Source organism: Amphibalanus amphitrite, unplaced genomic scaffold (assembly GCF_019059575.1).
Source record: "Amphibalanus amphitrite isolate SeventyFive unplaced genomic scaffold, NRLGWU_Aamphi_draft 000809F_arrow, whole genome shotgun sequence".
In the NCBI taxonomy this organism is placed as follows: domain Eukaryota; kingdom Metazoa; phylum Arthropoda; class Thecostraca; order Balanomorpha; family Balanidae; genus Amphibalanus; species Amphibalanus amphitrite.
The window spans coordinates 285,426-296,388 of record NW_024882303.1 but is presented as its reverse complement, the minus strand read 5'-3'; the positions used below and the strand labels follow the sequence as shown (position 1 = coordinate 296,388).

Genomic DNA, 10,963 nt, shown 5'->3' with positions numbered 1-10,963 from the left:
CATTTGCGTAAAAGTGCGGTATTCCGTCTCAAAGTTGTGGGGGGCACCGCCCGCACGGCAGGGGGGGGGGGGGCAAGCTGCCTCCTGCCCCCGGTTCCCGCGCCTATGACCTGAACAAAGTAACCTATGTGCATTATGCATAGGACTGACATATGTACAGGGTCAGATTCAGGTCACTGCACTGGTTCGGACTCTGACCAACGCCAGCACTGCTGCCGACAATGTAAGTACATACAGGGTTACAGGTTACTGGCTGGCGATCTGAGCAAGGTACAGCCCTCTGCAAACTGCGTGGTAGGTATTCTTTTTTGGACAAAACCGAGAATAACGCGAATACTATGCTATCGGTCACTCACAAATCGTAACAGCAAGACGCGCGAGGCTCCGCAGTCCGCACCCTAGATTGCCATTATCATCGTATTCATTTTCCATCCAGTTTGGCAACAAAACCGAAAAGTTTATATTTGCCCCCAAAACAAACTTTTGCAATTTGTTGCCACACAAGGCGTATACTTTGTTTAGTGATAGACCCAATCGAAGGAGTGGAGCAGGCGCATCATATTTGCAGTCAGTTCCGACCGACAGATAACAAAGCTTTTGAGTTATTACCAGTTTTGTCGTAAAAAGAATACCTACCACGCAGTCTGCTGAGGGCTGTACATATACTGGGTCCGACATATTTAGAGTGAGATGCAGGTCACTGTCCTGACTTCCGGCCAACATCGCTCTGCTGTGAACATAAAGTGCCAGCGATCCAGGCTTCAAGCAACGTTCCGGGTCGAACTGCCGGCTGGTAGACGGAACTCAGTCATTGAATCAAAACATGGGTCTGAGTCGAAGTAAAAATGCCCTTCTAGACAACAAAAGCCTTCATAAAACCGTGCCACCCCACCACTGAATATAACCAATATAATAGTTGACTTGCAAAGTAATGAACTAGGTACATATAACCCACGGCATCAAACACCGCTATGGCCGAAGGCCGCTGTGCAATTACCCTTATCACCAAGTCCCTAGGGGATCGCCGCGATCTTCCATAGTTGCCGCCACTGCTCGTGCACTGTGCATTGTGTAAGCTGCTAACTTTTCCAACTGCTAACGTAGGGGGGAGGGGCGTCAATATCTCCTAAACGGCTGGAGATATCGCCACCAAACTTTCAGGACCCCTCCGGGCATCAATTTTACACATTGTGACAAAAAAAAAATCCAGAGGCTATGACAGGATGGCCACAAATGACGTCATGTTCTGTCATTTTCGACCGAAAAAGACCTTTGCGAGAAGACCTGTCAGGCCTACAGCTTTGAAGATACAGAAAAATAATCAGGACATAAAAGGTGTAGAATTGACAGGGCTACAAAACTGCTATCTCGGATTTTTAAATGTTTGAGTTTTGACCCCCCAAATAAAAAAGTATTTTTTATGAATTAGCCAAAAAATCCAAAAAGTTTTTTTGAGTTTCGAAAAAACGGAATATGTGTGATAGTACCTACCGTCTTCTATATACATACCAAATTTCAGATCGATACCTCGTTTTTTGACCAAGTTATAGCGAAAAAACTGTTCAAAAATGAAAACGTCAAATTTTCGAGCTCATTTTTTTGGCAATTCGAGACTTCGTTGGGCAAAACAAAGACCACCATTAGACTCCCCGTGACGAGGTGCATCGAATCGATACCCATTTTATGCAAAAATATCAACTTTGAAATTTGACCTAATTTGACCTGACCTGACCAAGAGATAGAGAAGCGCAACTTTGCACACATCTTCCTGAATACCTAGCCGAGGTTGTGTCTAAATTGGGTGTCAATCGCATTTGAAATGACGTCACAGTGACGTCAGAAGTCAAATTATAGATTTGCGTCTCTCAGTTTCCGCACGATATATCCGATATATGAGATCGAATTTAAAGGACCGATTGTTGGTCAGAAACTAGTTGGAACTGTACTTAGATGTTTTAGGATGACAAGAGGTGCTGTCTAGTTTATTAACAGTTGGGTTTCATGCTCAGCGACATCAGAAACGGTTCATACCGTAACGGTATATATAAACGGTATAGAAAAATAAAAAAAATATTACGTCACTGTGACGTCATCTTAAGTGCTACAACCACTTAAGTTTCCTCAAACGTTGCCTAGGTATTCATTTGAAGCTATGCCGAGTTCCACGTTTGTAGCTCATCAGGTTTCGGAGATATTCCACGAAACGTAAAGGGGGGGGGGCAACTTTATGCCCCCAACGGCTCGTGGGCTAAGGGGGGGGGGGGCACTGCCGACTTTTGGTCCCATTCTTTCCATGTAACGCCCAATAGGGCTAATGTTAAAATGTCAAAATCAAAGGGGGCACGGTGCCCCGGTGCCTTCCCTGTTCCGCCGCCTATGCATATGAACATTTACGAAGTGGTTTTGGTGCCTTCGTAACATATTACGAAGCTGTCAGAGGCGGTTTACACCTACTACGAATACCCGGCAGGACCCCTGCTGGTTGACTTGACCTGACCTGACCTAACCTGGCCTAAATGCATGAAGACATCATCTGTGATCAAAACTTATATGATATTCGTGATCAGCATTCAGCACCCCGAAAAAAACTTATAGCAGCCACACTTTACGACGTTCTAACAGGTCCCGATTTTCCCGACTTTTGGGTCGTTACTTCCTCTCGTTACGGGCAACTTGCTCGTTTTTCCGCGAAGCTCTAGCTCGATCAGGGGCGAAACGGCAGTGGGGTCCAACCCCTTATATGTTCACGGTTGGAAAAACACCAATACGGGCGAGGGTTAAATAGCCCAGCATTGTGAAACCCATGCCTGTCCGAGAGTGTGAATGTAACATCATTCTTCACAGTAAAGTGGAGTAAAAATTTATCATGCAAGAAAGGCGCATAAATCAAATCATCCTTAGGCCTTTTACATTAGACTAGTTTGACGAAAGACATTTTTCTACATATCTCAAAATTGATGCGTCCATTAGCGCGAAGCAAAATAAAGGCATTTAGGGTATAAAGCAGCGGATTACAGCAGCGGTTCAGCCGGAAAGGCTGGTGGTCGATCTTGCCCCACTGAGTCGTCGTCGCCCACCTTCCCGCACCAAAGTAAGCGTAATAAGGGCGAGGATCATTTTTTTGATGGAACGAGGAAAATTTATCAGGTATTATATATGGCAAGCACAATTTTATCGAATTTTTACTTAACGCTTACCTTACGTCGCTACTTACCCGCTGAAGCTAAAATTTCCAGTCGTGCCATTGTGTTGCTGTCGGCTCAGCGGGTCCCGGCTCCGGCAGTCGGCGCCCTGCCGAGCACCCTCCTCTGGCCCTGACCTCTCCTCGGGTCTCTCAGAGCTCGCGCGGGAGCTGTAGTCTCTGCGCGGGCCCGCTGCAGACGCGCGGAGCTGTGGTCCAGCCGACTCGACCCCGGCGCCACATCTGTGAGGGGTGCGATCGACCCCCGCGCGGGCGGGCGGCGCGGGGCGCGCGGCCCGCCGTTACCCCGGTGACACGGTACACGGCGCCGAGCGTGCACCATTGCCATCCGTCCCACCGCCGCTAGTCACTGCCGGCATTTGTCCAGAAAACGAGCCGCGGACCTTGCAGGGTTTGCGGCAATAACATAAGGCATTCAATGGCGTGGCAACCTTTGGCATTCGGCCTGAGTAGCTTTAAGTGGGTTTATTTGGACGATCAATGCCGCGCTTGCGTGAATAACGTCACCAGCGAACACTTTCTCAGGAACGTCAGTTGTCAAGCAAAGCGTCGATTTTTGGAGGAAGCAATTTCCTTTTAAGTAGTTTCCAGTAATGGCTTTCTCTTCTCAAGACAAGTCGGACACAGAACACATCGCCCAAACAACCCAGTATGCCATAAAAAAATGAAGGAGGCAGAGTAAGGGAAGTGTGTGCATTGAAGTCAGCACAGTGGACAGAAAACACCGTCTTGGTCTTTAATGGATGCGATTCTGCAGTGTAAGTATGTATTAACCGTTTTTTTCTCGCTATTAGGTTTAACTCTCAAAAAAGCAGGACCACGTTCTGTTATTTTCTGTTGTAATCTGTTCTGTTAGAACAGTTAGGTTCTGTTACAATCTGTTATAAACGTATGGCTGCCGTCTCCGTTTGTATCGACGCAAAACAGCGTAGAACATGGACGTCACCACTCAACAATGCACCATTTAATGTGAGCATTCCGTGCGCCCGAATGGCCGATGTTGTATATAACTATAAAGGGGAGAGCGGGCATATTCGTGCATGGGACACATTCCTTTCCGGCAGTTTATGGGAACCCGAGTGGCTGTCCAAGCTAAAGGTAAATTATAAAAATATGTCAATCATTGCCGTCGCCCCCTCCCCCGTTCACCGTAGAAGACAACACTGTACCTGCTATCATGCTTGATAAAATCGCAAATTTGTATTATTCGTGCGTTTTTCAAACTTTTTCATGGCATCCATTTTCGTGATCCTGACTAGGAAATGCGGTGCAGCTTTTCAAAATTCACGGCGAAGAGCCTCACTCTATTCACGGAACTGTTGCAAACTTGTTTGTTAAAGTAGGTGTCATTTTTCAACAAGTAATTTTGAAATAACTACATTACAAAAAAATATTGTGGGGCAGGTTCGTGTACGCACTGCCCAGGGGCACCTTCCTGCATTTTTTCGTTTTTTTTTTGCGACCTATGACTGTCTGTAGCAGGTTTCATTTATGACGCTCGCCTGACTCAGTCTCGGCTGCTTACGACGTCATGACAAGTACCTAATTCACGCGACCTTGACGAGGTCACGGAGGCGGGCTGATGACCGGCAGTTGGCACATTATTGTTGGCCAGCCCATTCTTTCTAATTTGTTGTGCAATGCATTACATTGCACCAACCAAAAAACAGATATATGGATTTATCCATTTTTTGCACGAATGTGCCCCACTCTCCTTACCCTGCGAATGGCCGGCGCAGTTGGTTCACAGCTCCGCCGCTAGATGGCACTGGTGACAAGCGCCTTAAGGTAGACTGTACCGCCTAACTCAGCCGCACAGAAACTGCCCGCCCGGCCTTTCAATGCGCCGAGAGCGATTCGCAGCCAATTCCATTCACATTATCGCTAGCTAGTTAGCGTCGGATGACGGAAGTGAAAATTAAAGGCAGGAAACTCTGACACCTGATGTCTAGTGGTTTAGGCACGGTCGCCAGTTTTGTTCTGCCCGCACACGATGCATGGCCCGTTCCGTGATCGTTACCATTCCGTGTTTTCAATTCTCTCCCGAATATCCTTTCTTCTCAAGTTTTGACATTTTAGATGCAAAGAGTTTCAAATTGAAATGAATAAGATGCAGCGTCTTTTGAATATTTATTAGAGAAGGGTCTTGGCTCTTATTTCGTAAACTGAATTTGTTCCTTTGAATGGTTTTCTCTAACGAGCATTGGCTTCGTCATTTTCAATATATAAGATATATATTTAAAATCGCAGACAGAGTCATTCAAATTTTATAAGCAGTTTTTTTAGAGCCAGCACATCCACGTATGTATATAGACATTATATCAAGGCCATACGAGTTAGGTACGTAAGCATGAGTGGTTACTGCAGACAGTTGCTAAACGCGACTATGGCAACAAGCTATATGATCTCGTAGGTGCAATACCTACTCGCGAACGGTGACTCTATTTTTCTTTTCTACTCGGACTCTTTTTCCTACTTACCTACCAGTGCTGGGGGCTATCGTTATAAAATACCTACCGCGCCAGTTTTCCATGGCCACCTTTCCAACTTTCCGCCAACTACGAACTAGTTTCAACTTTTCGCCAACTTTCAACTGACAACTTTCCGCCTACTTTTTATCGGCCTCATTCTTCCAAAGACCGTCAGTCCCGGTGGAAGGTCGCCGTGATTGTCTCCAGCTGCTATGACGCGGCCGGCGACCGGCGGAGTCGTGACGAGGGCCAACTGGTGACCGGCTCATCAGCGGCTAATAAGCGCCGCACAGGTGCCGGGAGGACGGAGAGGTGGTCCGGGGACCCTGTGCGACACACAGACGGCCGGCATCGCGCCGCGGCCGGCCACGGACTCGACCCCGATCGCCAACATGGGAAAAGGACGTCAGGTACGAGATGGGATCGGGATGGAGCTACTGGGAGCTGTCGAGGCGGGGCCTTCAGCCGTGCGCAGTATGACCTGCTTGTTGCGGTTCGTGCTGGGTGCTGTAGCGGTCACTCCAATGTAAGGTAACTACGATTTCCAAGTAGATGTTATGTAATGAAGGCGAATGAACATGTGAAGTCGCTGTTTGATGGTGCGATGCTGGTTGAATGGCAGGAGAATTACATCGCCCTGTAGCGTTTTCCCATTAAGCCCTGTCAACGCGTCGGTGACATGAGATCCTCTGCTACGCCGACAGCCTGGTCCGTGAACGTTTCGATCGTAGTTCCTTGTGTCCCTCGCACTATTTTGCGTCTTTATTATCATCTTTCCACATGGCTTACGACCACACCCCTCTCCAAACACCGATCTCGGCTCTCCCCGTCCTCAGGTGCTGGGCTCTCTGGCCGCCAACGGCTTCCTGCTGGCCTACGGCCTGCAGGAGGGGTACACGACGCCGGCGCTGCCGCAGCTCCGGCAGGCCGGCTCCGGGCTGGCCGTCAGCGACGAGGACGCCTCCTGGATCGGCAGCATCTTCCTGCTGGGGATTGCCATCGGAACCCCTCTGCAGGGCCCGATGCTGGCGCTCGGTCGGCGCCGCTCGCTGATGTTTGTCTCTCCGGTGATGTGTCTGGGCTCGCTGCTCATCACGTTCCCCAACAGCGTGGCCATGCTGCTGGCCGGCCGCTTCGTGAACGGCGTGTGCATGGGCTCAGTGCTGCCAATGCCGCACATCTTCATTAGCGAGACGGTGGCGCCCGAGCTGCGCGGCGCACTCGTCGGCGCCGGCATGTTCGGCATCAACATCGGACTCATCACCGTGTACAGCCTGGGATTAGCCCTCAGCTGGCAGCAGATCGGCGGCTTCATCGCCGCCTTCTACGGCCTGTACCCGCTGCTGCTGTGGCCGCTGCCCGAGACGCCCAACTGGCTGGCCACGCACGGCCGTGACCAGGAGGCGCGGCGCTCGCTGCTCTTCTACTCTGGTGACGCTGCCGGCGCCGAGACCGAGCTGGCGCGCATCAAAGAGCGCAGCACGGCGCACAACCCGGACCTACCGCCGGTGTCTGAGCTGCGCAGACGCGCGTTCTACCTGCCACTCCTCGTCAGCGTTACCGTCACACTATGTAAGGCCACCTCGGGCACACCTGCCATCCACCTCTATAGCTATGACATGTTTGTGGCGGTGGGCGGCAGCGCCGATCCTCTCCAGGCCTCCGTGGTGAGCACGGCGCTCAGCTCGGTCGGCTCCGTACTGGCGTTTGTCCTCATGGACCGCGCCGGCCGCCGGCCGCTGTTTCTGCTCGCCATGCTGACCTGTGGTATCTGCTGGGTGGCCATCGGCTCCGCGGCTCTGCTCGTGAGTGACCCCATCGCCACCGACTGGGTGGCCATCCTCGGCTTCTCCGTGGCGCTGTTTGTCTACAACATTGGCATCGGCCCGGTCGGCATGGTCATCATGGGCGAAATGATCCCGCTCCGCTATCGTACCATCATCTCGCCACTCCAGTCCATGATCATGTGGATCGCCAGCTTCGCCGTCGGCAAGACCTTCTTCCAGCTGCGCGACGCGCTCAACTTCTTCGGGTTATGTTTCTTGTACGCCAGCACGTGTGCACTGTTCGCTGTACTCGGTTTCCTGCTGGTGCCAGAGACCAAGGGTAAGACGCTCTCTGAGATTGAGGAGATGTTTGAACAGGGTACTCTACCGGTTAGCAGGAGGGCCAGCGCCCATTACGAAACCCTCAAAGACGAACCGGAGGAGAAGTCTGCCGTGAACCGCGCGTCCCGACCGCCCGTCTACGGCACAGAGGCACCATCGTCACCGCCGCAAGAGCCCATCTGACGGAGTTTGAGATGGACCAGGGACTCCATCTTAGGACGGTCAGTCACAACACACCGGTGACTCAATGATGTTGACCCGGTCACTTTTTGACGTGACCATTGCTTGACCAGCAGTGCACTGCATCTAGCGGTTGCACCGCTCTTCATGGCTAAAGGAGTAAGCAAGTCTGCAATGAGGATAGGACGGCGGTGGTTATATAACATGCAGCAATGACAATAAGCAACGCAGTCGGAGCCAAGGTATCATAGCCGTTCAGTTATTTGAACAGCTGAAGCCTCAGAGTATCACTTCCTGCTGCCCAATAGGTATTTACGAGTGGCGTGGTTAACCCGCGCCGGGCCGGTGCTCTGAGATTCCGTGCCGGGCCGCGGGGGGTGTTTGAACACCCCTCCCCCCTCTAACTCGGCTCCTGGGCCACGTAGCGACACGCGGTAAGCGGCAATCGAAAGAACGTCAAAAATAAGGACGAAAACACTTCGGTCATTTTTTGGGTCAGGTCAAAGGTCAGGTCACCAGAGGTCACCAAAGGTAAAATGTTGACTATTTCAACATTTTGGAAACTGCCAACGGCTATCTCGGGAACCGATAGAGCTACAGCGCCGCAAAAAAGCGCATTCGATAGCCCTTTTACAGACCTTTCTGAGTAATGCTCTCAGATTTGACCTCAGGTCAACGATTTAGCCTCCAGAGGGCAAAAACTCCAAAAATAGCCGTTTTTACGAAAAATGTTTTTTTCGGCAATAACTTTTGACTCAAAAGAGCTATGACATTACTTTTGCCAGCATCGTGTTCCTCTCGTCGAGACGCGTCGAATGAAGTATAATTTGACCTTGAAAGGTCAACTTGAAAATTTGACCTCAGGTCAAGGTCATGACCTGACCGGAAAAGGTCATGTTGCATATCAGTCGATCCGCAACGTCGAGCCGAACACATCTAAGGCGTTTTCAGCGCTCTAGCACGCCTCTATCAGAAGTTATCATCGAAAAACTGTTAGATTCTGTTCGTGACCTGAGATGACCTCGGGGACATAACGAGGGGTCACAGTTGCCATTTTCTGGTTCAGTGTATCTATTTTACCTACATCTCGATGTTTGAGAGTGTCTAGAATAGCGTTCGTGCAAAACAGACGCTTTTCAATTTTCTCCCATTGCCTTATAATGGAGAGGCCGCAAATTTGACCTGACCTTAGGTCACCGATATCAAAATTCCGAGATATACATTTTATAGATAGTGTTGCTCTAATCAATCGCTGAAAGTTTCAAGGCAATCGTTCAGTCGGTGTAGCTATGACGAGCATTCTTATTTTTTCTGAGGTGAGGTCACTTGGCGTGACCTGATGACCTGACCTAAGGTGACCTGGGTCTGAAATTTTCACAACATGTGCGGAAAAGATGCACAAACAGGTGTGCCAAAAACGGCGGCGCAGAGCGGCGCTCTGCGCCGCCGTTTTTGAGATATCTGCGAAAAACCGCAAGGGGGGTGTTCAAACACCCCCCCCCCCGGCCCGGCGCGGGTTAATGATTTGCAACTCTGACTGGAATGATCTGCCACAAAACAGCGTTCAATACAATATATTTTGAATGAATTTAGAGCTATCTCATATAGCACGAAGCAGTTAGCGGGCATTTGGTAAGAATACATGATACATAATTCCTGACGTTGGTGTTGGTAACATAACCTTATAAATGCATCAGTCACTGCGTCAAGTGTACAATTACACCCTAATGTTGCCAAGTTGGCGAATAACGAAGGGTGCCACTTTATAAGATTGCTCCCTTGATTACCGACGGCTGTCGCGGACTGTGGTACGCTACTTTGTTACCGGCTGGGTTAGCTGGACACGGCTGCTCATTGGCGCACAGAGGGTGGCATCCAGCGACCCCTGACGAGCAGCGGGACGGTACGGTTCGCCCACCGAGCAAGTGTATAAATAACACTGGCGCGACGAGGAATGGCATCAATCACCACTGCCAACACTGTCCTTTGTATAGCATACACAGTACACACGTTGGGTCGCCCGGGCTAATGATAGGCCATGCATATGTGCTATGGAATGAGTGATACTATAATAAATCAGCCTGGCCACGCGAGCGTCCGTAATGGGTAGTTTAGGATGTGACACGATCTGGATAACCACCTGTCCCGGGTAGCACTTTTTGTAGTGATGCATGGGTCTCCGGAAGGCTATGTTGTGTGATAGGCTGACAGTACAGAAACGAAACAAAAGAAGAAGAAAACACGCAACAGAGCAGCTGGGTATCTTGTAATTCACACGATAAACCAAACTAGCCTGGGCGAACACCCATTACACTATGCAACAGTCATTTTGTTCCTGAGTAACGACCGATTTTTTTTTGGACTCATTGGGTCCCATTATAACCGAAATGGGCATTAGTTTTGATCTGAAAATGCTTTTCCGGTTTTCAGAGACGATTTTCGATTTTTGGCCCCGAAATTCGGTTTTTGGCCCACCGTGTCCGGTGTAATTGAGTAATCGACTCGCGGTAACTTTCATCGCCCTTCCTATGCCACAAGCTTTCGAATGATATCCGGTTTTGCATATTTGCGTGTAAAAATAACGTCATAAATCTATGTTAAAGTAAGAAAATATTGAAATTTTGTAAAAATTTGACATTTTTTCGACTTCATTTTAAAATAGAGAAAAAACTAAAGGCCCTATCCAAATTCTGAGCCCAGTTCCTTGAAGAGCATTCAATTTCCGTTCGGAAGGTACTATTTTAGTGCATTTTATCGGATTCCTGTGGCGTCCAGATTGAGTCACTTGAAAAACGGGTCCCCAACAGATCAAGATTCTGAGCGACAGGACTGCTCAAAAGTAAGTTCCTGCGTGTGACCCGAGGTCACAAGGGGTCAACAAATTTACCTCAGTTGACCCCTCGTTGATCCTATGGCGTTAACATACGTTATCAGGTTAATGCTATGTGATATGACTTAGGATATGTGTTTAGGTTAACTCAATCTGGACGCCACAGGAATCC

At 49.4% G+C, this 10,963-nt stretch overlaps 1 protein-coding gene across 1 annotated transcript; it reads left to right on the top strand.

Moving 5' to 3' along the window:
* Positions 1 to 6,014: 6,014 nt before the first annotated feature.
* On the top strand, positions 6,015 to 10,018 carry LOC122366468 (facilitated trehalose transporter Tret1-like). The gene is made up of 3 exons (XM_043338763.1): positions 6,015 to 6,083; positions 6,510 to 8,287; positions 9,478 to 10,018. Exons 1-2 carry the CDS (start codon positions 6,066 to 6,068, stop codon positions 7,962 to 7,964), a joined length of 1,473 nt encoding a protein of 490 aa, XP_043194698.1. The 5' UTR covers positions 6,015 to 6,065; the 3' UTR covers positions 7,965 to 8,287; positions 9,478 to 10,018.
* The last annotated feature ends 945 nt before the right edge of the window (positions 10,019 to 10,963 follow it).